The following is a 27144-nucleotide window of genomic DNA, read 5'->3' as shown; positions in this document are numbered from 1 at the left end:
TCGCGTTCGTCGGCAAAGTCCGTTGCGTGTCCGCTCTGTAGAAGCGCGGTTAGGTCTCTTGGGATCACCATGGCTTCGCTTAGGGCGACTCTACCTAACCTGAGCCCTGCTTTCGTTAATTTCAATGGTTGAAGGAGTATCTGACCGCCGTAGTCTAAACTAGCGGAAACGAAAGCTGAGGTACGCAGCAGTCGTCATACGGTCGCTGTCATCACGTTGTCACAATTTTGTTGTCGTGCATGCCCATTCTTGTTCCAATGGTTGACGGGCCATATTAGCACTCATGGTCAGATTTCATCGTCGACAATTACAAGAATTCTACGAAAGATCGGGTCAAAATGGATGCACAGTGGCGTCGAGCGTGAACTCGCAATCTGCCCAAATTGTTGAATTCGTAATGATTAGCTGAAACTGTGTTTCCCCCTTATGAGTGCACTAATAAACAGCAGCATTGGCCAAGCGACTGTGAAAGGTGACGAAGGTGGATACAACTGAACTGCAACACGAGCGCAGCTTTTGCTTACATAAGCCCCTGCGAATATATCTATGCACATTTAAAGAGCTAAGAAATGCAGAGACACCTAGGAGCTCATAAACACCATGACGTTCGCCTGTATGACACAGCCTCTTAGATTAAGGCGCAAGAACTGCATGGCAAATTATGAATTTTACACAACTCGGTACCCATGTGTTTTACTAAATATCCTGCAGGACCTTTAATAATGTTTATCAAATTTAATCGCACCCATGCGTGTGAGTCTTCCAGCTTACCAAATTGCTAATGTGCCGCCACCCCAGTAGCAAGTGCTCTAAGGTGGCCGCGCACGTGACAATCTGTTTGTGGTAGTTTACGACAACAACGACTCTTGTGTGTGTTGTCACAGGTGCACTATGCGAAGCTATAGTTCGTGAGAATAAAACTGATTAATGAAAAAAGTGCAGGAGGAGGAAACATTTCCTGATGCGAAAGCGTCAAACGGTCCATTGAGCGAAAAAGGCGGTGCGTGTCGTGTGTAGCAGGGAAACACCACCTAAAACCGCTATGCCATTGGCTGGGACGCCACGTCTCGAGCGCGCTTCGACAGACCACGTGCTGCGGCTCTAGGGCGCCGCGTGTTGTGAGTGGAGCGCACATAGCCGCGACGCCACGTGACCCTCGCTCTCGGAGGTCTGTGATATCCGTGTGTTCCTTGTCCTCACTACAACTCGCCTGCGTCGTAAGTGTGCCTCGGTAAGGCTAAATCCAAACGTGCGAAGCGTCTCAACGCTCTCGCTTGCCTGCAAGGGGTTCATAGATGGAGGAACCGATAATAATAATAATAATAATAATAATAATAATAATAATAATAATAATAATAATAATAATAATAATAATAATAATAATTATTATTATTATTATTATTATTATTATTATTATTATTATTATTATTATTATTATTATTATTATTATTATTATTATTATTATTGCCACTTTGTAGAGGATACAGAGAGGTTCAGGCCCGTCAAAGCCAACAGGGGGCTTGAAGGACTGGGCCGGGCACTTTGCGGCAGAGGTTACAAAATGGCAACAACAAGCAAAACATTGAAAGGAACAATAGGTTCAGCTGAAGAAATAGAAAAAGAAGGCAATCACAAAACCAGTATCAAGGACATCCGTAATAACTCCAAGGAAGCAAAGCTTATAATACATAATCTCATACGTCTAAGCACCAACTGTAAAAGAATAAAAGAATCAACTCAATGTTCTCAAATGGGTTTTTAGGTTCGGCATAGAGTTTACAGCAAAAAGTTCTTGTGGTAGCCCATTAAAAATGTCCGGCACATAAGCACACCGTCTTGCCTTTCCATACCTTGTTACACTCCGTGGTACAAAATATCGAATGGTATGTCGCAACTTCCGGTTAGGATCATATTTAATTAAAGATTCTGAATTCCAAAAGTGGCGATGAACAACTGTTTGTACAAAAAGAGAATGGAATGAAGGAAGACGTAAGAAGCTGAAAATGTCGGCCCCGGAAGGGATATGACAATTATATGCAATGCTCTTTGACATGTTTTTTAAGATGCTATCAATTCGGCAATGCCAACGGGAAGGACATGACGCAAATAAGGTAATTCCGTATCTGAGAACACTATACGCAAGTGCATAAATTACAGTTTTGTTTACATATATTGGAGCCAAAGATCTGATATTAAAGAGTAACCATGAAACCTTCCGCAGCCTGGTACAAACGTTAGCCAAGTGATCATGCCATGATAAACTGCTATCGAAAATCACCCCGAGGTATTTGAACGAATTTACATATTCAACTGGTTCGCAACGACAAGAGAGAGAATCATGATCATGTAAAAATACTTGTTTGTCTATAAGGGCTGTCTTTAGCGGATTTCTGAAACATATTATTTTGGTTTTCTGTGTGTTAACTGAAATGCCGTTATCAGCGAACCATTTCATTACATGAATCACGTTTTCCTGCAACGTATTAACTGCAGTTTCGTAGTTTATATGTCTTGTGAGCAATAGTGTCGTCTGCGTACTGAAATATGGAACACTTGGACGTTATTAAGCTCAAGTCATTTGTAAATATATTAAAGAGTAGTGGGGACAGAATGGATCCTTGTGGTACACCAGCCTTCACAGGCAGCTTGCTACTATATTCTGATTGGTTGTTTAAACTAACAATTTGAGAACGACCACTAAAAAAATTCTTGAGAATGGCATAAAAGGGACCTCGAAAGCCTAGTAAGTACAGTTTTTCTAAAAGAATAGTATGGTTAACAGTATCAAAAGCTTTCTTTACGTCTAGAAAGAGGGCGCAGCTAAACGAGTTTTCCTCAAATGCTGCGTACAATTGGTCTGCAAATTCCTCCAGAAAATGTATGGTGCCCCTTCCTGGGATAAAACCATATTGACGGTTTGAAAGGACAGCAAATTTGTTTAAGAAGGACATCATGCGTTCAAATAGAAATTTCTCTAGTATTTGGGAAAGGATCGGCAAAACAGAGATCGGTCGATAGTTCTCAACTGCGTTCTTTTGACCTCCCTTGAACAGTGGTCCTACAATAGGGGTCTTCAGCTTTTCTGGCAAGACGGCATGTTCTAAGAAGTCGTTAAACAGAAAGAGCATAATGTCCGAAAGAGCGTCAAAATTTCGTTGCAATAGTGCCGCCGATATGCCATCTATTCCAGCAACCTTACTCCGCTTGAAGCTAAACACTAATCTGGCAAGATCTTCGTTTGATAACTTAGGAAGATATGCAGAAGCTGACAAAGAATCTTTTAAAGTGCATTTAACGCCTTGTCGAGCTGCTGCCATTTCTGCTGCGACCGTGAAATACTTATTGAAACTATCAGCTTTTGGGACAGGCTCTTCTACTGAAATATCAAAACTAGGCGCATTCCCGTCTTGCCCACGAAGATGGTTAATCAGAGACCACATCTTTGCAGGATTTTTAAATGCTCGTTTGAATTGCATTTGAAAGTACAGGCGTCGAGCTGATCGAATAAGTGCTACAACTTTGTTTCCGGCGGCTCTGTAATCTGAGCGAAGGTCTGCGTTTTTAGGAGCGAAGGTCTGCGTTTAGGATAATAATAATAATAAGCCTATTTTATGTCCACTGCAGGACGAAGGCCTCCCCTTGCGATCTCCAATTACCCCTGTCTTGCGCCAACCGATTCCAACGAGCACTCGAGAATTTACTGATTTCATCGCCCCACCTACTCTTCTGCCATCCTCTACTGCATTTCCCTTCTCTTCGTACCCATTCTGTAATCCTAATGGTCCAACGGTTATCTAACCTGCGCATTACGTGACGTGCCCAGCCCCATTTTCTTTTACTAATATCAATTAGAATATCGGCTATACCCGTTTGCTTTTTGATCCAAACCGATATCTTTTCCTCTCAACATTATGCGCAGCATTCTTCGTTCCGAAGAAGCTTATCCGCAAGCTTATATTTGAGTCGCCAAGTCTCTGGTCCATATATCAGCAACGGTAAAATGTACTAATTGTAAACCCTCCTCTTCAATGATAACGGAAAACTTCCAGTCAGGAGCTGATAATGTCTGCCGTATGCGATCCAACCAATTTTTATTCTTCTATGGATTTCCTTCTCATGATCAGAGTTCTCTGTGAATAATTTACCTACGCAAACTTACTGCTTCACATACTCTACAGGCTGACTGGCGATCCTGAACTCTGTTCTCCTGCCCGATTATTCGTCATTGTCTTCGTCTTGTGAATATTAGTCTTCAACCGCACTCCTACACTCTCTCTGTTAAGGTCATCAACCATTGTTGTAACTCGTCTGCAGTGTTGCTGAATACAACAAGGTCATCGGCAAACTGAATGTTGCTGAAGTATTCACCGTCGATCCTCACTCCTAAGCTTTCCCATTTTAATAGTTTGAACAATTCTTCCACGCACGCAGTGAATAGTATTGGAGAGATTGTGCCTCCTTGTCTAATCCCTTTCTTTGTACATATATTCCTACTTTTCCTCTGTAGAATTACGGTAGCTGTGGAATCTCCGTAGATATTTTCCAAGATATTTACGCAATCGGTCTGTATTCTTCGATTACATAGTGCCTATATGACAGATGGTTTCTGTACTGAATCAAATGCCTTTTCGTAATCTACGACAGCCATATAGAGAGGCTGATGGTACTCTGCGCATTTCTCGATTACGGGATTGATGGCAGGGATGGGATCCATTTTCAGAGTATTCCTTCCTGAAGCCTGTCTGTTCCCGTGGTTGTCTAAAGTCCAATGTCGCCCTTATTCTATCAGATATTATTTTGGTGAGTATTTTATATAATACTGGCTGTAAGCTAATTGGTCTATAATTTTTCAAATCTTTAACGTCTCCATTTTTGTGGTTAAGTATAATGTTTGCATCCTTCCAGTTTTCTGGGACCCTTGTAGTCGATAGGCACTTCGTATAGAGAGGCACCAGTTTTCCGAGCATTGTATGTCGCCTCTATCTTTGAATAAATCGACTGTTATTCCATCTTCTATTGCCGCTTTTCCCTGTTTCATGTTTTGAAAGACCCTTCTTACCTCATCGTTATATAGGATGAGTTTCTGTGTCCTGTTTACTACTGTTTCGAATGAAGTTATCATGAGTTCTCTGGGTATTGTACAGGTCAGCACAGAATTCTTCCGTTGCGGTTTCTATACCTTCAAGATTGCTGATGATATTACCGTGCTTATCTTTTGTGCAAAAGTCTTGGCTTGTCCTATACCAACCTTCCACGGGGCCGCATTTCGATGGGGGCGAAATGCGAAAACCCCCGTGTATTTATATTTAGGTGCACGTTAAAGAACCCCAGTTGGTCAAAATTTACGGCGTTCTCCACTACGGCATGCGTCATAATCAGAAAGTGGTTTTGGCGCCTAAAACCCTATAATTGAATTTTTTTTGTCCTATGCCAAGTTTCTTTCTCTCTCATTTCAGGCTGCGTCCATATTTTGCGGCTTCTTTAGTCTTTCTCACGTTATTATTTGAAATATCACTTCTTCACGCCTCGTTCATCAGTTCTGACAGTTGCGCGAATTCTATCTTATCTTATGAGTTCGGCACTTTCATTCTTTGTCAATTCTTTATTATGTCTTTTGTTACTTGGGAGAGCTTGCCTATTGGGTGCCTTGGTGCCTTGCCTTCCTTGTTCAATTGCTGCCACTGAAGCCAGCCTAGTTACGGTTTCATTGATTACCTCTATGTCTTCTTCTTCTCTCTGTTGTAAGGATGCATATTTGTTTGCAAGTATGGGCATGAATTTGTCTTCTTTTACCCTTACTGCCTCTAGATTGACCTGTTTCTTCTTGACCTATTTTACTCTTTCTCTTCAAATTGAGGTGAATACTATCCCTCACTAACCAATGATCACTGCACTTCATGCTACATATCACTTCTACATCCTGCTCTATGCTGGGCTCAGCAGAAATTGTGAAATCAATTTTATTTCTTGTTTCACCATTAGGGCTTTTCCAGGTCAACTTTCTGTTGCTACGCTTCCTGAAAAAGTGTTCATTATTCTCAGCTTATTACTTTCCGCTAATTCTACCAGCATCTCTCATCTAGCGTTCCTAGAATCAAAGCCGTAGTTTTCTATTGCTTGTTCGCCAGCCTGCTTCTTCCCCACTTTTGCTTTGAAGTTGCCCTTTACTACAGTATACTGAGTTTCCACTTTTATCATCGCTAATTCAACATCTTCATAAAAAGTGATCTACTTCATCATCATCATGACTGGATGTCGGAGCGTAGGCTTGTACCACCTTTAACCTGTACCTCTTATTAAGTTTGATTACGACTGCAGCTACCCTCTCAATAATGCTGTAGAATTCTTCAATATTGCCCGCTATGTCCTTAAGGATTAGGAATCCTACTTCGTATTTCTTCTTATCTGGAAGTCCTGTATAGCGGAGGACATGACCGTTAGCCAGTACTGTATAAGCATCACCCGTTCTAACCTCGGTAAGGCCAATGATATCACAAGCGTATATACCGAGATACAAGCGTATATACCGAGATACGAAGACAAAAGCACCCCTCCCCCCCCCCAAAAGCACAAAACCGGCATGAGTATGCATTCAACATTCAATAGAACCATGAACGCCGCCTTAAGCTGAACGAGAGAGCGTGTGCGACCTCAAAAAAAAAAAAAAAAAAAAAAAAAGTTGTTTATCTGTTAATGCAATTGACGGCTTACTAACCGAGTCACCTCCAGCGATCGCTGCTGCTTCAATGATAAGTGTAGCGTATTCATTAGGATGTTTAACTAAGATACTGGTTTTTCCAAAAAGCGGAATACATCCGCATTGTGCGCAATGGACACCAAGAAACCCTTCTCGCCCTTTGCGATCTTTATTGCTATGTTCTTGCAATCGAACATTCAGACATCTACCTGCCTGCCCTATATAAAGCCGACCGCATTTCAGGGTTATCTTGTACACAACACCTTTAGAACAATCTGTATACTTTTCTTATGATTGATACTGCAAGACCTACGTTCTTTAGCAACAGGATAAGTTCTTACACAAAGCTGGGCACGTTTTTTTGGGAGCAGAGAAAACAACATTGATGCCTACTTTTTGTGGTATGTTTTCAAGTTTGTGGGAGATCCCATGAGCGTACGGGGATAACAGCTGCTTTTTTTTTTTTTTGATCATGTACCTGAGGCTCAATGCTGTGAGGATCAGTGCTTAACTTACTATGCAAGTTCGCTGAGACGGAGACAAGAAGGTTGCTAGAGTACCCTCCTGCCCTTAACCGAGCGATCCGCGAGCTGAAACTATGTTCTATCAAATGATAAAATGATTTCGTTAGTGCATTATGCACGCAAGCATGAACGATATCTCTCTTAACCAGCGTTGAATGGGCGGATGCGAAGGATAATAGAGGCTTATTGGCTCACGGCTTGTGCATCCAGCATACATGTTGCCGGGCAAACGATAAATTCAAATTTAAAAACCTGAGGGATCCATTCTGCTGAAGCTCATGTGTTAGTGTGAGCGGAGCTAAGCATTCTTCAAAGAGATCCAGCGTCTGACGAACAGAGGCCACCACACAGCTGTCCTCACCAATTAAACAAAATCAATAAATAAAAAACGCAAGAACTCCCGTGTCCCGTGTATTGAGGGCAGTTTAAATATCCCCAGCTGGTCTAAATTTATCCGGAATGCCCCATTACGTTGTGCCTTATAATCAAGTTGTGGTTCTGGCACGTAAAACTCGACAATTTTGTCCTTCGACCATTTCTTGTCTTTGTAAGTGACATATCCAAAGCCACAGCGCATTCGTGTTTCATGATTTATGAGGAGGACATTGAAATATTGCCATGAAATGACGCCTGAGCACATGCAGAGCGTCGACAAGACAGGCAGCTGTACAAGATGGGGTGGATAGGTCCAAAACTTTGCCCTCGATCTCTAGTTCCTCATTTTTTAGTGCCCGCATCTTGCAGCGCGTGCATCCCAGTCATTATATCTTTGTTAGAGCTGGCTCCTGACACCTTGTGGCAGTATTCAAAGAAATTGTTAGCCTTCGTGACTTCGCTCTACTTCATTTGGTGTCTGCCGATTGGTGTGTAAAACAAAGTGGTTGTAATCGGCCGAAAGACGAAAGTGATGTCGTGTACATGCAAGCAAGATGGGCTTCGTTTCCTTCACTACCTGGGCAAAGCCACAGTCTCTGAGGAGCAGTTAGTTACTGACCTTGGAATCATCTTCGATTCTAAGTTCAACTTCTCACCCCACTTAAAATATATTGGAGCTCAATACTACTTGCAACAATGGTCCGATCACAAAAGCCGATGACAACACGATTAGCATGCTGACGGGCCATCGCGAGCAGTGTAATCGGCGAAATCAGGCTTCAGCCTATTTGAGCGGGCTCAGCTAAAATTGTAATTTGTGGACACCAGGCACCAGCGTTTGGCTCGTTTTTCTTCACCCCCAAATTGGTGGCTCTGGTCTTCGCGTCATCGCTCTCAGCTTGGGGCACTGTAGGCGGTTCACTGGGCCTACGCCACAAGGAGCTCGAACTCCGCTGTCTTCGCAGTCCGCCTTCTATCCAGTCAGTCATGGCCTCGGATACTCCCGCTGAAGTACTGCAGTCAGCACCACTACACCACGATCTTGAAGTATCCGTTCTAAAGCTCCTAGAGTTCTGGTCCAAGGATTGGGAACATAGGTTCATTACCATCGAATCCTTTTTCCGTCGTCAGTGCCTCAGTTCGCAGTTGTCCAAATTCGCCTCGTTGGAGCGCTTCCACCTACTAGTGGTGCAATTGTTCGCGATGTTCAATGCTCCCCGCCCGTCGACCGCCCTATGACCAGCTTAAGGTGACGCTCATCCAGCGCACCACTGAAGTGGCACAGCATACATTACAGCAACTTCGTACATTGAAGGAGTTCGGTGACCGCAGACCTACCGACTTATTGCGTCGTATGCAAGCTTTGGCTGTAGAATTGGCTTCTTCAACTGACAGCGCACTTTTCCGGAAACTTTTCCTGCGACGCCTTCCACCGCAGGTGCGCTAGATCCTGATCGCATCTTAATTCTCCACGTTGGAACCTCTGACCCATGTGGCCAACAAGAGTATAGGTGTCGGTTTTCCCTCCGTGGCTACAGTTCATCGCGCTTCTGACCCTCCGTCCGACGGCACAGCCGCTGGCGACAGGTATGCGCTCTCCTTGAAGCTAACGAGGGGCTCATATGGCAAGCAGCCTGATTGACAGCTGAGGTCGCTGCCAGCGGAACGCAAAAACCGCGTTCTTTGTCACGACCTCGACGCCCAAGCCCCGATCAGTCTGAACGCCATTCTTCGTCATTATGACTCTCGCGCAAACCAGTGCTGCCAGCCCTGCTCCTACGCAAGAAACGGTTGGCCCAAACAGTGACGGCGACCACTGTTCTCAACCCGAAATCCAATCCCCTTTTCCAATCCCCGACACTGCTACCGAGATTTGCGTCCTTCCTCCTGCGTTGGCCGAGGGCCGCCGTCCTCCGGACTCGCCTCTTCTCAGCGCGGCTCCCCTCCTCTCCATCCAGACCTACGGACAAAAGTCGGTAACGATACGACCAGCACGCTGACGTTGCGCGAGCAGTGGAATCGGCGAAATCAGGCCTCTCGCCTGATTGAGCGGTCTCGAATAAAAATATAATTTGCAGACACAAGGCACCGGCGTCAGCCTGGTTTTTCTTCTGCCACAGTATCACTGGGCGCGGCCTGAGTATGTGGGGCAGAGCAAGTCGAATCTCGAGAGAGCTCAGAAATGCAGGTGTATTTCTTAAGCTGTAGATTGTCTACTGGAATATGCCACTGTCATTGCGAACAGAAGTCGTTGGCTTAATAAAGGTCGAGTAGACACAGTCCAGGGAAAATTTATCTATATTAATTGATATCGGTGCTCAGGTAGGTTGGCCTTGAACAGCAGCCCCGATCTCAGCTCTCGTTCTGTCTACAAAACCCGCAATCCAGAGGCACCAAAGCTGACTCAGCTATCTTATTCATGCTATAAAATGGTTTCATTGATTGTGCAGAAATGATGGATAACGTTAGTAATGAATACCGAGAAAAATAGCAATTGTATGTTATATTGTACGTTGTATTTTGCTGCGTAATGCTGTGTTGTGCAATGTTATGTTGTGTTGTCCGATGCTGTGTTATATTACGTGTGTTACATATTCTAAACCGCATTTGTATGGTATGTGCGCTTTTTGTTCCTGTTTGTCGATTTAGGTCCACGTATGTATGTTATAGCATTTTTCACGTGCGCCAGTGCCAAGACAAGGGTGTTCCGGGGCACGTTAATAAAATTATTTATTTAATTTTATATAAATAATAATTTATTTATTATTGAATATTATTGCTGAGAGATGGTGCGGGCAAGCACAACAAAAGTAAAAAGAAACGTAGCTCCGACATTTTGAGAAAATCATTACCTAGCCTGTACACGAGACCATTCAGCCGTAATATTATTAATAACTTACTCTGAAGTTTCTCCTACTTTCGCACGTAGCAATTTTTACACACACCCGTTTTTACCAGAAAGAGCATCCCACAGGAAATTATCGCCTCATTTTGTATTCAATGTATTTGCTATACTTCACTGAGCAATGTAACAATATTTGATAATTCTGTTCTTCTGTTTTGCGGCTTGCTGCCCCTTGAATTTCGCATTAGAAACCGCTCTCTGTTATTGTGTAACGTAAGTAGGCAGATTCAAAGCAGTGAACAATCCTCTCATATTTACCCTCTTTTACTGCTTCAATGTTCGCACGCAGACTTCAATACCATGCATTGTATGTTTTTCTCTCTTACTGTTTGCGAACAACGTATATCGCTTCTTTTGTGGCCAAATTTGGCTTGTAGAAATACAAGTATTTTCTTTAATTACACGTCAATACGAAGGACTGGTGTATACAAATATAAATGTCATTGTTTGAAGCCGCTATGGAGCTCGTAAGGCAGCTGCATCATGACTTGCAGGAATCTCATGCGTTGTTTCCCTCATTTGTCAGAGTTGAGGTTCAGTGCGTCTGACGTTCACATATTCTTGTTTTCCGGGCGACCGCAATAATTCTGCTACAGCGAAAAATTACTATTCCGGCGGTTTTCTGTTTGCTTTGTTCCAAGAATAATTTCAGCATTGCGAAGATGACATTGTCATGAATAACTAGACGGATAGTTTGACAAGTAGCGAGGTCGTGACGGCAACGGCAACGGGCCGCAGCGCACAAACTGGCCTGCCACCTGCACCTTCCCGCAATTTCAAACGTGATTGCATCGTAAAAGATGCCAGTGTAATTCTAAAATATTTACCGCACGAACCAACCGAATAGGATCAACTTTAAAAAGGAATCTGGCGTGCATTTTCTCATTACATTTACACCAGATCAAAGTTCGGGGTACTCACAATCCCGCCCAATGCTACGTACATCCATATTGTCAAATGTGGCAGCAAGCTTGCTGGATTGCTTTCAGAGCTGTGTCACTAGCCCCAACGAACTAATTGTATACTTAGAGCAGTTGCTTTCATTTTTATGCAGACAGTTGTCTGATAGCTTTTGTCGCCGTTGAAGCCTCATTTGGTCAATCAGTTTCTTATTTTTTTTTCGGCTTCGAGCAGCTCAGGTGCAGTCTGCGGTGCCCCACTGTTGCAATCGACATGACGTTCTTTTGAAATTAATTTTCTTCGTGTCACTGACACCATATGTACGTACTTGGCCAAAGACCCCAGCAACTAAGCAAAACAAATTAAGTCCAACCGCGGGCGTTAACTTCGCCACCTGGTGCGAACACCCACTGCGCAAGCAATTTGCGGTCTCGCTCCCCAGTGCTACGTGTGCGGCGCACTCGGCCAAAGCATATATACGCCTTCTTTAAAAAATTTCGTGCCTGGTGTGAACCGAAGCATTCGTCGCAGCACAATCTTGTTAGTTCAACCATGTTTATTCACGCATCCCTCCTCGCCTTGCTTCTCAGCGTCTTGTCGTTTGGAGCCTGTCTGCAACTTCTGGACCTAAACCCTGACCTGGGGCCTTTCCAGGACGAGTCAACGGTAATTTGGCTTGCCTCGGAGAAACCTCTTGCAAATCTCACGGCTAGAAAATAAGTGCAATGCTAGAGCACGCAACAAAGTTCAAGCAAGCCTAAATGAAAAAGTGGCTCTCCCTTGTAAAACTAGCTATAACACGGTTTCAATTTCCAGAAAAATTAAAGCGTACAATTTATCGTGCCCTATTTCATACCTACATTAACTATTGCCACCTTGTCTTGGGTACCACACGAGACTAACACCACACACCTATTAATACTGCAGAAGAAAGCTATAAGCGTTATTGCTGGCGCTGCTTAAACAGCACAAAGGCAAAATTTGTTCATTCGATACAATGCCTTACCCATAGATGTCACTTTTGAATGCCGTCTACTTTGTAGCCTAAGACTTTCTTCGAAATCGGTTTGTGACTTTATGATACCAATCGCCACGCTAACACCTAAGCAGAAGCGTGTCGCAACCCACAGTACAGAGTGGACGAGGACCAACTACGGGAAGCAAAGTTTAATTTCTTTTTCTTCCTAACAGAATAAATAATCAGAAGGAAAGCAATAGAAACGTTCTTAGATTATCCCAAACGCACTTTAAACTACACTTTCTTCAGACAGTAGCATAGCTGGTGGTATGTACTGCGGCTTTGTATATCGTCATTATTTCGTTAGTGCTAGCAATTATGACTTCGTAGTGTAGTTACTTGTAAAAAGTTACTTCACGTTTTGGAATGATACAGTTAAGTACCGCTTTGTCTGCATCAACTGTCTTTACATAGTTTGTGCTCTCTCTGTATAATATGGCGATCATGAATTTATTGATACGATGGGTGGAGAACTGTTTCTTTTTTCTTTTCTTTTCTTCAAAGAGATATAGTACACTCGCGCTGTGCTGCTGTTCGCGTTGCCTGTTTTCGGCCCTTGGAGCACTTTCAAGTCACGTTCGTGCATTCTAGTTGCGTTTGATATTCATGTATTATTATGTCTTATAATACCAATTCGTTGAACCTGAACACCATAACTTTACACTCTAAAATTGTTCACGCTTTAGCAAGCATGAGTGTCGACGATTTTTTGCACGCTTGTTCTAATCGTGGTGTGCTTTCGCGATGAAAAATCACGCTTCTTAAGCATCACTCGCGGGATGCGTAACACTTGCGAAGCGTGAGTTTTTCGCACGCTTGTTTTAGGCGCGGTGCGCTTTCACGCTAAGCTCTCACGCTTGCCATCCATAACTGGCGGCCTTCGCAACGCTTCGTGAAGGTGAAAGATATCTGATTTTTTACTTACTTGATGCGGCATTCTCCTCCTCTGTAAGGTGCCTTTACGTCTCATTGCCGATCTTGAGCTGTGCGTAAGCACGCAACATGTGCCGTCAGGTACAACATGGAGAGTAGCCAGTGAATTACTGAAAGCCTGTCTCATATTTTATGCTTACTACCTGCACTATAAGCCGCATTCCATATTTATAGCACAGCTAGTAAGCCCATGTTAAGCTGTCACAGTGCAGTGTTGTAATTTTGAACACTTTCAAGGGGAATTGTGAAAGTTGATTTTTGTAATTAGTTGTTTAGTGATGGTCATCTGTATACTCTCTAAGCAGCCGCCACGCCCATAATTGATTGCGGCATAGCAAATATTATCTTCTTTCAGCTTTCTTTTTAAATTATTTATGACGGTCAGAAAGGTACCTTACAGAGGAGGCGAATGCCGCTTCAAGTAAGTAAAAATCCTATCTTTCACCTTCATTAAGCGTTAGAAGGTCGCCAGTCACGAATCGACAAGCCTCACATTGCGAGTGTGGCGTTAAAGCTTCGTTTTACAGGGCTCAGAACTAAGTACTGCTAGCGGAATTAAGGTCTTTTAAATTGCCTCTGAAACTTCGGTTGTGACAAACCCAAGTGCCCTTCAAGGCAGTTAAAGACAAACTTTCATAAAGCATCTCGCGCAAGTGCACCTAGCGAACGCTACAATTAAGCCTGTAATGTGCATTCTTTCGACGCCATCAACTATACGTTCGTCAAATAATAATAATAATAATAATAATAGGTCAGGAATTCTGTGAGGATTGCTGTGAGTCATTAAGTTTTGAATCAAAGCTGATGAGCGAAAGAGAACGAGGAATTTAAACGAATTTAAAATTTGACTGAAACATTTTATTCACAATAGCTTACAAGAATGCGTCCTTATATAGAACAATCCAAAAAGAAAAGACACTATGAAATAGGCTCCAGATCAACTCCTGACGTCGCTTCGAAGCAGTATGTGAACTTTGCCATGTACTTCACTCAAATGAAGTGTAGTTTCGTCAACCGATCACGTAGCCTTTTTTTTTTGCGCCCATGGAATTTCGTCGATACCGGCACATCTCACAACTGCTTGAACGAAGCCTAGCAACTGCCCGAAAGCAGCCGGATACGTAACGTCCTCTATGTAATACACATAAAAATGAAGCACCTTGGCTTTTTCCAGTGATGTGTCCGGTTGCAGCTTTACGATTCATCTGCGCTCTTTGGCGCATGCCAGCTGCTTCAAGTCGCCCCATACAATACACGGGCCAAGGATGTCCGCGCGTGAAACCGGGCAAAGATAAAATTAACAAAATAAAGTGGGGCCGGACGGAATGAACCGCTGACAAAGTTCACTTCTTGGAGAACTACAAATTCATACAAGCCTCACATTGCGAGTGCGCGGTTAAATCTTCATTACACACGGCTCAAAACTGAGTAGTCCTGGCAGAATGAAGGCACTTTGCATTGCCTCTATAAGTTCGGTTGTGACAAAACAATTTGCTCACCGCTGAAATTAGGGCGCTTTTTGCGAGCCTTTGTCACAGGTATGTGTCGGCGCCTGTGTATGATGGGTCCGCTATGGATGGCAGTGTCGCCGCTACTGGTAGGATTTTCCTGAGGCGTTTTACGTTACCTTCGAGATTGTTTCAAAATCTCAACTCACTTTCAGAGGCAAGCTGAAAGAGAAAACATGGAATTAAACTTCACGAACACATATTAGAGCGCATAATCAGCAATAATTCGTGGCTATTTGTTGGCTTAATTAATGTGGCATTGTGGGCCAGCAAAAACAGTACAAAAGGAGTTTTTCGTAACGTACGCGTCGACTGTGGGAATTCGCGGTATGCAATATTTTTCGTCATTTTCGAGGCGCACTGCGGAAGACGCAGGGAGCAAACGGTTTTTACCCTCAGGCGCGAGGAGCCGGGCGGTTCATTCAACAGCAGTGTTGCGTCGCCTGCATCGAAAATGGTCACCGACGCGAACCGCGACGCGGCCTCGAAATTTCGCGCCAACGAGCGAAAGCCGACGAGCGCAAGACGCCGAGACCGGCGCAAACCGAACGGCGAACGATAGAAGCGACTCAGAGCCACGGCAACGAGAGCAACGCTCCTCCCTTCTTTCTTGTCAATTTTCTAGGTCGATCGCATGACCCGAGTCCAACAGAAGCTATATAGACATCTTGGCCTGACACTAATGCCAAGTTCAGAGTTCGATAAGAACGTCTACACAATGCACTAAAAACGTCGTTGTTCGGAAAATAGTTCTGAAACCAGTATTGAGCAGAGACATTAGGAAATAATTTCCTTACCCAGATATTTCAAGAGACCGTGAATGGCAGGTGAGTGCCTGCAGTAGGAACACCATCCGGCCGGAATGTCAGAGCTCTTAGTGAGCGACGCCGTGTCACGCGACTACTGCGTGCAGTCATACTCGGTGTTCTTGCACGTATACCGCTCGGCGCACCACGCAGGTCAATCGATGTCAAATTACTCATCACGTTGTTCCTTCTTCGCCGCTGTTTACTATCAGAAAGCGAGCACTACGCACAGTACACACTTGAAAGGCAGGCAGACACGAAGCAAAATTTGGAGCAAGCTTCAGGTTCGCCTTTCAGATTGGAAGCCTCCCCCCCCCCCCCCCCCCCCTTGATGGCAGTCATAGATCCCTGACTGTTTTTCACGCTTCCCGGCTACTCTAGTGTTTGTAACCTCAATGTGTACATGGAAACACTCGTCGCGACCGCTGTGCACGAAGGCGAGCTTTGTGGTCGAATTACGCCTCTTGCGTGGACAGCGATGCAGCGGAGGCGGGCGCCAGCTTGAGTTAATGCAAGGAACCGGGCGTGCCGCTCCGTGGCCCCCGAGACACCCATCCCTCCGGCGCGTGCAAAATGGCGTACGCCGCGGCCCTCTGTACACGCCGTGGCCGGTTTGTGTGTGTGAAGGCGTTTCTTAGAATTTTCGTGTAAACGAATTATGTTTTCTCCTATAGTCAAAGTACACTCCGAGAGCTATCTAATCTGTAGATTGTGTGGACGTCGTAGTTTCCGATTTTTATACATATTTTAGCTTGGCAAATTCAATTAGTCGAGTCAATTCCTTGCATCATATGGAAGGCCTGGGTATACGTGGTTCGAGAATATCTTTGGTCAATCTAACGTTCGACGCGGCAGGCCGGATTTTCTGCCACGCGTGCTTCTTAACGTTATCGCGTTAAAAGTGCCTGCTTCAAAGCCAGTGGCTCTAATGACTCATGGCCCGTTTTCCCGCCCAAGTTACGGAAGCCAACGCCACCTTTCATTGCCTTTACGTAAAAAATAAAAGAAAAAAATGCATTTTTCTTTTTGTTTTTCAATCCAGTGTGCTTCCACAATTTCCCACGCGGTTTGATTCCTACGCCTATACAAAATGTCGGTGCTACTAAGACAAGGTGAAAAATCATGTTCTTGGCAATGCATTGCCAAATGCGTACTAGGGCAGCCTTTCAGACTAGACAAGTATTCCCTTAACCTCATGCTAATGCACCTCGCAGTCTGCCCTACGTACACATGACCACACGTCATAGGAATCTGATCAACAGCGTTCTTCGCGCAATCAACAAGTTGGTTCTTGCGCGGATGTTTAACACTGCATTCTTTCTTTACATCATCCTTACTTTCGTACTTATTTTTAACATTAGAACACACACTACCTATTTTGTTTTTCGCCGAAAATACCACTTTTACTTCGTAAATACCAGCCTCATTTAGAGTCTGTGTGAAAGGCCGTGCACTTACGGAATCACTGAAACCTCTGAAGCTACATCCTTCTGCCTTTGATTCTTTGTGCATTGTCCTTTATCCTGTTTAAGTTTTTTGATTAGTCTGGTGCACGACGCCAGCATCACAGCGAGCGGGTACCCAGCATTTCTCAACCTATCAACTTGCTCAAAAAGTGCAATGTTTACAGTGTGGTGACCTGACTTCAACAACGCTGACCGGAAACACGAAATGTCTATCCCATCCTTCACAAGCCTGCAATGGTTTGAGGCATAGTTTATTAGCGTGGTTCGGCACGACTAATAATATGCTAACAAATAGCACTATACGGAAGCCATAATGGCAACAGCGCGAACAAACCTACAGACGGGTGAAAGAACAAAGGACGAGCGCTGACTCAGAACTGAGTCTACTGAAACACACACAGAAGGAATATAAGCGGCTCCGGCGATCACATTGCAAAACGAGGAAAGCACCACCAGCACACATGGGTACAACGCATCTGTCACCGTATCGAGCTGTCTACGTATACTACCTCCTGCTGGGAAATCGCGATCGAAGGCTCGCTAAACGCCATGTGCCCTTCCGCTCTATGTGGGCTGCCTCCACGACGAATGTTGTGGATAAATCAGCATGCTTAAACTAAATTGTCTCTATGAGCAGAGGTTTACACTCGTATTGTCGGAAATGCGCAGACACATGCACATAATCTTTATTTTTCAAGGACAATTCATACTCCCCCATTCTTGCATTAATGCACCAGCCCGTTTGCCCTGTGTGCACTCGCCCACACTTGAGCGGGGAAATAGTAATGAAAATTGGTACTGCAGCCTACATATTGTAACGTAGATTGAAGACGGAGTCTTAGAAAATAGACACTTCGCTTTAATGGCGGGCCAGAAGAAGAGCGTGCAGCATACGCGCTTCGTCGTCTTTCATGGTGCCGGGCTATGCGAAAAGCGACCGTCTCGGTCGCATGAAAAACTTCTTTCAGCGACGACAAGAAATGGAGCTCCTCAGGTGCATCTCGGCGTTCACGTACGCGCATAGTATGGTTTTATGCGCACTACATGAACGACGTCAGCGCGAAGACGACGACGGTGCGAACCGGGGTCGGAACTGCACGGGACGACTTCGTAGGTCACTTCACTGAGGCGGCGTGTAAACTTGTAGGGACCAAAATACTGGCGGAGCAACTTTTCCGAGAGTCCACGGCGACAGATGGGCGTCCAGACCCACACGAAGGCGCCGGTATTGTAGTGGACGTCGCGTCGACCCTGATTGTATCGAAGGGTGTCGGTATGCTGTTGGCTCCGGATACGATGCCGAGCAAGCTGGCGTGCTTCTTCGGCTCTTCGTACGAACTCTTCCACGTGTTTGCTGGTCGGGCTATTATCAGTCAGAGGTAGCATGGCCTCAAGCGTGCACGTGACGTGGCGCCCATATACAAGTTCGAATGGCGTAAACTGTGTAGTCTCCTGTACAGCAGTGTTACACGCGAAGGTCAGATAGGGTAAAATCTCGTCCCCTTGCAAACGCTTGCGACGCTTGCAAACGCTTGCGCAATTCATTGAACGACTGCTGCTCGTCCGCCCAAATGAAAGTCACATCGTCGCGTGTAAGACGTGTCAGAGGCTCAGCAATTCTCGAGAATCCCCCGACGAAGCGCCTATAATATGCGCATAAACCAAGGAAGCGCTGGACAGCCTTCTTGTCTGTGCGTTGCGAACACTCGGCGATGGCAGCTAACTTGTCGGGGTCTGGTCTGATGCCTGTAGGGTCGACGACATGGCCAAGAAATTTGAGCTCGTGGAACCCGAAGTAGCATTTGATGGTAAGGCCTGCAGTACGGATCGCAGCGAGGACACCCTCGAGTCGTGTGGGATGTTCGTCAAACGGGCTCGAGAACACGACGACGTCGTCCAAGTATACGAGGCAGGTTTGCCATTTGAGTTCAGCAAGCACGGTATCCATCATCCGCTGAAAGGAGGCAGGTGCGGAACAGAGACCGAAGGGGAGAACTTTGAACTCATAAAGCCCGTCAGGTGTCACAAACGCTGTGTTTTCCCGATCCTGTTCAACTTCGATTTGCCAATACCGTGATTTAAGATCCAACGAAAAAAATAACTTGGCATGCTGCAGACGATCCAATGCGTCGTCGATGCGTGGCAATGGATAAACATCGCGTTTGGTGACACGATTCAACTTTCTATAATCTACACAGAAGCGTAGTGTGTTGTCTTTCTTTTTGACTAACACTACAGGGGAGGCCCACGGGCTTGTGGACGGCTGGATCACGTCGTCTTGGAGCATCTCTTTCACCTGATGCGTGATCGCTTCCCTTTCCACTGGAGACACTCTGTAAGGATGCTGAAGGTCAGGACGTGCAGACTCGTCCGTAATAATGCGGTGCTTTGTGATGGACGTGCGCCGAACTTTGGACTATGTTGAAAAACAGTCCGCAAATTCATTACGAGACTCAGTAGGCGGTCTTTCGGATGGTCTGGCAGAACAGCGTTAACGTGAATTCGTTCTTTTAGACTCGATAACTCAGATTGCTGAAATGACGCGATTTGCAATGTGCCAATGTCAGTAACATCACTGATTTCGTGAAGAAATGCGTTTGTTGTTCCTCGCAGTAGATGCCGATACTCGTTGCTTAAGTTCGTTAGCAAAACAACTGAACATTTGTTTCGCACCTGAAGAAGCCCTCTGTCTATGCAAATGTGGCGCTCAAGAAGCAGCGGGATGTTTGCCTCAGCATTTCCTTCAGCGTGGTTTTCCATGTCGCATCGGACAAGGGTAAGCACGCTGCTCTTGGGTGGCAACGTGACGTGATCGTCAGCTGCGCGAAGCATGATGTCACGGTCGTTGTCATTACTGTTCGCTATGGCTTGCGTAGTAGCGAAGCTGACTCTGGACTCTTGCAGGTCGATGATGGCACCGTTGGCCTGAAGGAAATCCATGCCGAGTATAAGGTCCTTTGAATATTCAGGAAAAATGACGAAGTCGCCGATCTACCTGAAGCCCCGAATGTTGACTCGTGCTCTGCACCGGCCCATTGGAGTTATAAGGTGCCCTCCTGCAGTACGAATCTGAGTTCCGGTCCATTGCGTCGAAACTTTGTACAGTATACGCGCGAGGTTTCGGCTCATAACAGACATGTCCGCACCCGTGTTGATTAACGCCGTGACTTCCTGGTCATCTATGGTAACCGGTATGTCACAAGATACTCAGACCGAACTACACTGCTTTCTCTGCGTCTCAATTACGTCATTTCGTGGTGGTCGTAGTGGAGGATCTTCAGCGTTGGCAACGTCAGCGACCTCACCCGCGCAGGTCGCTGGACTCAGTTTTCCCGGGAGGCAGTGCTGGGTGGGCGACGCCTTATTGCGCTCGGCGTGAAGACGGGGCTAGAAGACCTGTATCGTGCAGATGATGGTGACCGGGGGCCACGGAATCGTGGGCCTAACGAGCTCCTGGCGTCCGCGAGGTAGGCTTCAATTTCCAGGGGGCGTTCACCATTGCGCAGGCACGGCGCATTGAGTGAAATTCCACGGAACCCAGCTCGCCGGTAAGGACGCGCCCTGTAGAGGTGGTCGGCTTCACCGCAGTGAGAGTGCGGTGAAGCCGACCACCTCGCAGTTTCGGCAGGCAAGAATTTGGAGCTGCTCGTGGTTCTCGATCCACTCGATCCACTTACCACATCGGAGTAGCTCACGCGTTTGGGCGAGTGCGAGCGTGAGCGTGATTAGGAAGGTGATTGGAGTATAGATCTAGATCTACTTCGTTTGGGGGTGCTGCCATCACTGCCCCTCAAGCTGGTGGTTGAGCTTCCTAATTGTGGGAATTCTTCGCCGCCGGAGCTCCAGCGACTGTCTCTCAATTTGAGCCTGTCGGTGCGCTGCTGTACTATGTTGAATGACGGCGGGTTGGGTTTCAGTCTTTTCTTGCAATCTATGCTTGCGGTTTCGTGCCCTTGTCCACATAACTTGCATGCGGGTTTGAACTCATGGTCGGGTAATTGATAGGTTTTGCCACATTTAGAGCAGAAGGCTGTCAATTGTTTTGTCCCCACATCCTGGCCGTGTCCCGTGTTGCCACAGGTCCTGCAGTATTGCATTGACTTGCGGTAAGGCCGGCATCGAAAGTCGAGACTCGGGAAGCGGACGTAATACGGAACATACGGTCCTTGGAAAAAGATAACGGCCACGGACGATTGCACGAACATACGAGCGTGGAGGACGGTGTTGCTCGCTGGTGCACGAAGACTTGCGTTGACTTCTTCTTCACTCATGCCGGGAAAGAGTTCGCTTATTACACCTCTGGATACATCGTCCGCGGTTCTCGTGTTCCCTTTTACAGTGAAAAAGGTGCCGACAAGTTGTATGCTGTGATATTTTCGAGTTTCTTCGCGTCTACCCAGTCGGCCGTGCTTGCAATAAACAGGTTCTTGATTCTCTGCACTTGAACGCACACTTTTTTGCCTAATTCTTGCTGCGAGAAACCACTGGCTCTTACGATGGCGTGCATAATGGCGACATCGTTCCACTTTGCAAGCTGAAAGCCTCCTTGTGGGCGGAATACGACCTTGTAGTCGTCGACTGGTAGAGGCGGCATTCAGGGCTTTTGCTGTTGCGGTGGTGGTGGCTTTCCATGCGTTTGTTGCTTGGCTGGGTTGCTTTCTTGTGTCATTTGATTCTCTGCGTCCTTCTTGCCTCTTCTGCCCCTCGTAATCCAGATGCTCTCGCGTTCAATAGCTCTTCCGCTGCTTGCGTCATAATTCCAGACACTTCCTGTGTTGTTTGCTTCAGTCGGGTCCATCTGCATTGTGTTTGTACCTTCCAGCTGTTCTCTTGGTATGTTGATTGCTTCTACTGCTGCTTCGCTCATCTCAAGAGCTCTTAGTCGCTGCGTGGGCAGGCGCCCGTGCTATGCTCGCAGATACGCTCGAGCGGCCCGAGTACGCGCCATGGGATTGCAGCAGCTTGTTCGGCGTTGCGCTCAGCCAGGTGGCTGTGGGGCAGATGCAGAAATACGTAAACTGGACACTCACTTCATGGTGGCTAGTGTCCGCCGATTTCTCTCGTCTTGCCGGTTATGCAGTCGGCAAAATTAAGTTGGTCGCTGGTCGTGGTCCTGGTTGACAGACACGAGAAGCGGGAGTCCATGTGATGCGCATCTGTTCTCCACGGCCATCGTGCGTAGCGCATGATTTTTTACCAGGCAGAGGAGATGTCTTCGTAGAGTAATGCGCGCACTCTAAATATCAGTGATCGCTGAGATTTCTCTTTAGTGCATACATCTGCAAGTTTACTTTTGAAAGGAGGAACAATTTAGAGATATCAAGCAAGAGAAGGCAAACGTATCGAACGTGCCCGTACTTTTTGTTAGCTATATTGGAAGCAAAAACGATTGCTGACAATCATTACGATGAGTCACTTTTTCTGCTACCTGTAGCAATTAAAGGTTAAAGCCAATCCGCGTTCCTGAGTGTTGTGTTCATATATATTTCAGTGCTTCCCACTCGAGCAATCGTGGCACCAGATATACAGAGACTTCGAGGAAGACCCTTACTTGGGAGGCAAGAGCAAGTGTGTCAAAGGCACTCAGACTGGAGATTTTGTCGGTGATTCGGCGGTGGTAATATTTGAATACCCACCTGACGGAATCAAGTAAGTGAAAGTTCCTCTGTCTTTTTGAATGACACCGTCGAAAGTTATTTCAAGCTTATTTAGAATCTAGCAGTATGCCTATAGCTGTTAAAGTATAAGAACATCAGAAGAAAATTGTATAGGCACCGCAAAATCAACAATCCATGCTCTAGCAATACGCAGGTGTGCAACAAAAGGCGCAAAACTAGATATGACACTTGCATACAGGGCGTAGTTCATTAGACCCCCGTCGTTAGTGGAAAATACTATCCAGGGCAGACAGAGAACAACAATGTTAAGAATTGCAGAGAAGGTTTGGCTTGCTCCGCACTGCAGCACGTGTAGGTGTCGTCCACTTTCTTGGAGTTGCGCCTTTCTGACAAAAAATAAAGTGCCTCTAATTGGACTGATAGTTGAATCAGCGAAAATTGAAAGCCTCGCTTCTGAGGGTTCGAGCGTCCCTTTCTATCTCTGTCAAAAGAGCAGTTATCGTTTTTAAATATTGATTCGCCAGTGCGGGACTTGCTTAAATATACACACACGAGGGGAACTTAAGTGGCTTCTTACCTACTTGAGTGTCCCTTGTGCGTATATATTTAAGCACGCCCTGTTTCAAATTTATCATGTGTTGAAGTTCGCGCATTTGGTGTAACATCCTTCTGTCCTTATTTTTGCGTTTCACTCGCCGTATGTCATACCCACAATACTTTACTTCTACACTTCCCAAGTTGTTTTTTGCTTCCTGTTCTTGAGGAGGAGGAGGAGGAGAAATAGACGGAAAGACAGGGAGGTTAGCCAGTTCTCAGACCGGCTGGCTATCATATGCTGGTGAAAAGGGGTAAGGGGAATAAAAGATAATCGACAACAGATGTTCCAAAAAAAGAGAAAAAGGAAGTAAGGAAAGAAGAGCAAAAATTATAGAGAACAAGGAAAGGAGAATACGTCACTGCTTAAGGTCTGTCTAAAAGATTAGCCTTACGCAAAAAGCACAGCAACCCTTTCAAAGCCTTCTGTGCTGAGGACGGTCTCGGCCAATCTCCCAGCGCCTTTTCTTCCAACAAAGGGCGTTTGTCAAGACTATCTAGCACTCTTGAAAGTTCTTTCCTGGGCGAACTGTAGCAGGGACACTGACAGAGAAGGTGGGCAATTGTTTACTCGCAGCTACAGTTATCGGGTATAGGGGATCACAGAACAGAAACCGGATCTACTCCTGTGACTTCAGCAAGGCAGTGTGAAGGTAAAGCGTAGAAGTTGCCCGTTTCAATAATTTACTGTGTGTGAAGTCAAAAGAAAGTCTTACAACTGTAGAAACGATATATTTATCACATGTGTCCACCGTTATAGGTTTAACTAAGGTCAAAGAAGTGTTATATTTTATTTAATAGCTTATGGCTAACGCTGCCGTATTTGTACGCAATAATGAGCCTGTTGCATAGTATGGCCCACGTGCGTCATCGATATAAAAATGGTATTAGGCTTGCTTACTAGGATGTTGAGTGTCACCTCGGATGGAAAGGGCAGCTACTAAAGTTAAATAATCGCGATCGAATAGATTCTTTGATTACACACGTTTGATACTGGAATTGCTCGTGAGCATGAATAAATTATTTGTCCAAAATTATTTTCAGTACGGTTTAAGACAGAATCAGTTTCGTTGGCTCGACTGGCAACAGAGTAACACCTCTCTGGTTCTGTTCCCTGGAAACTTAAGCGAGCTTTATTTAGACAACGACAGATGGGACAGGCGAGGACAAGCTACCTCGACCTTGTGAGCCCGCAAAATCTCGCAACGAAAAATTGGCCTAAAAATTACCGTACTTTACCACGAAATATATGGCCTTATTTGGAGATAAAACAAATCCTTGAATCATCAGGCGTTGCTTATGAAGCTTAGAAATTGTTCTGAAATTTGGTCATATATTTAAAGACCACCGTCGAGACGACGCTTTATTGCAAGAAGAAAAAATGGCGCCGGCGCAAAAACGAACACGAACCGATGATTGATGATGACTTTGTACAGATGAAGATGAAAATCGCATAAATGCTTACATTATATTTATATGATAAATTTTTGTATTTATTTATTGATTTATTTGCTGAGTACATACTGCACTTCTAAAACCAAGCAAGAGGGACGAGAAATGAACATATAGAGGAACCTGCACAGCTTATACGACTATAGAACTGAAAGATTTGCGTACAAATAAAAGTGTAGATAAACCAACTTGAATGAAAATAGTTAAAACGAAAAATTCCACAACTATTTAAAATCAACCCAATGGGCTGAAAAAAAATCGGATCCTCAAAGCATACATTTAGGATTTGTAAATTCATTAAGGATATCATTGATAACAGCTGTCATTTCATGTAAGAAGATAAGTATTGTCTACGTATATACGTACCTAAGTGTCTACGGGCAATGCTCTTTGATGATAGAAAGTTTTTGGCTAAAGTTTGGAGGAAGCTGTTATATTCAACCACTGGCAAGCCTTATCGAAACATAAGTGATCGCTTCCACTTTAAGGAAGTGCTGTTGGAGACATCAACTGTGTATGGGCAGTGTATGGTATTGGAAAGAGGACTATGCAGATGTGGCGGTCCCCATATCAAGGCTACAACTGTCATGTTAAGTCAATCGCAATCTTTCTTTTTTTCTTTACCATTTTGTACGTTTGGTCTGCATATATACTTATCATCCCTCCATCTTTAACGATAGTTGCATAGCTACATACGATGTACAAGTAGCAGTCGATTGCACAAATATGACAAAACATCTTTTTGGGTTGTGAAAATAGCGCACTGGTTCACTGCATTTGTAATGGATTACCAATTAGCCCAGTCGCACACCTTGCTTCAGTAATTTTATTCAGGCCAGAAGAATCGATCTCTCAAAAATAATCGCCAAACAACGCAATAATATTTCGCAAAATGCTTTCCAAAGTTGTCGCAAGAAATCTTGTTTTGGTTGCTATCGCGAAAATCGCCGAAATGTTATTATGTTTTCAGTCTTATTATGTTTGCAGGTCCCGCTCCTCGCAAACAAAAATGCTCTTAGTTACGCAAGACAGGATTGAACAAAATTGGAGAGGAATCACTCTCTTAGCAATAATGTGCCTTTGCATAACTTGAAAGAACTTATCTCGAACAACCCTATATATTTTGCTTAATCGGCAAAATGGATGGAGCTTAGACAATCGTAAGAGATCCCACTTGTTGGAGCCAGCATAAAGGTACAAGGCCTTCCTCTTCCGTGGACAAAAAAGTGGCTAGGGGGAATGAATAATACGGTAATGCTATTTTCTATGGAAACCTGGAACGCTATAACGTAAGACTATTCCAAACTTTTCTATTCCAATTCTGCTATCAGCCCTCCACGATTGGTCAAAAACTTTTTTCGACCACACCCACTTCACCTGTCTATCACGCGACGTCACGAAAACCGCGATACCTCCCCATCTGATATGATGTGTACACACTGATTATGCATGATTTGACAGAAAAAAGAAAAACAGTTATTTCTGATTCGACCCCTTTTCGCCATTAGCCCTCGGCTATTGGTAAAAAGCTTTCGGGCTGCCCCCACTTCACCTGCCTGTCACGCGACGTCACAAAACCGCAAGAACTCACCGCGTCAAAGTGACGTGTACGCGATAAAGATGCATTAATATGCCGAACACAACTGAATTTTCTTCGGAATAGCCGCAGGCTGCCCCGTTCCGAAAGGAATAAAAGATGGCTGCCGCCGATCGCTCAGACACTGGCTGCTCGCACCTGCCGGAGAGAATGGGTGTATTTGCGTATAATAAAACTTCTTGCGTGGCCGGGTAACGTTTTCGAGCACTTTCGGCACGTTTACCCCCTCATTCTGCCAACTCTTCTTTGCTGAGGGTCTGTTAAGACAACCCTGCGGGTGACCGCCCGGTGCTTGCGTTGGTGGTTACGCAAATTTGACGTCAGGAGATTGGAATAGAAACAGATTGGAATAGTTTTACGTTATAGGGCCCCTGCTCGCGAGAATGCATTTTTTTTCTGGCAGCAACAAGTATGGAATACCTCGCATAGCCGTGGCGTGTTTTTTTACGTTACAGAAATACAACGTTCAAGCTGATGTCTTCGCCTGGTTACACAGCAAAAAACGTTCTCAACGTGCAGCCCGTTGACAGTAAGAAAACTTTCGTTCTACCATATTGTGAATACTTAGGAGAAACATGAGTTGGCGTTAAGCCATTCTTTTGAAATAGATATATACGAAGACACGCGAGAAGGATTCTGCACATTTTTGCAACTCCTCCGTAACTGTGAACTCAGTGTGACAGCAGCCTGGACAACGCATTCTTGCTGACCTACATTATCGCCTTTTCGGGCCTTCTCAATGAGTGAAAAA

At 45.1% G+C, this 27144-nt stretch overlaps 1 protein-coding gene across 1 annotated transcript in view; it reads left to right on the top strand.

The window, feature by feature from the left end:
* Nucleotides 1-11862: 11862 nt before the first annotated feature.
* LOC126540604 (uncharacterized) overlaps nucleotides 11863-27144 on the top strand; it is a 31740-nt gene continuing 16458 nt past the window's right edge. The window contains exons 1-3 of the mRNA XM_050187444.3: nucleotides 11863-12067; nucleotides 22624-22781; nucleotides 26849-26922. Coding sequence (XP_050043401.1) covers nucleotides 11954-12067; nucleotides 22624-22781; nucleotides 26849-26922 — 346 coding nt within the window. The 5' untranslated portion in view covers nucleotides 11863-11953. The remainder of the gene's footprint in view (nucleotides 12068-22623; nucleotides 22782-26848; nucleotides 26923-27144) is intronic.

The sequence above is a fragment of the Dermacentor andersoni genome, chromosome 2, assembly GCF_023375885.2.
Source record: "Dermacentor andersoni chromosome 2, qqDerAnde1_hic_scaffold, whole genome shotgun sequence".
Taxonomy (NCBI): domain Eukaryota; kingdom Metazoa; phylum Arthropoda; class Arachnida; order Ixodida; family Ixodidae; genus Dermacentor; species Dermacentor andersoni.
This window is presented reverse-complemented; position numbering and strand designations above follow the sequence as displayed.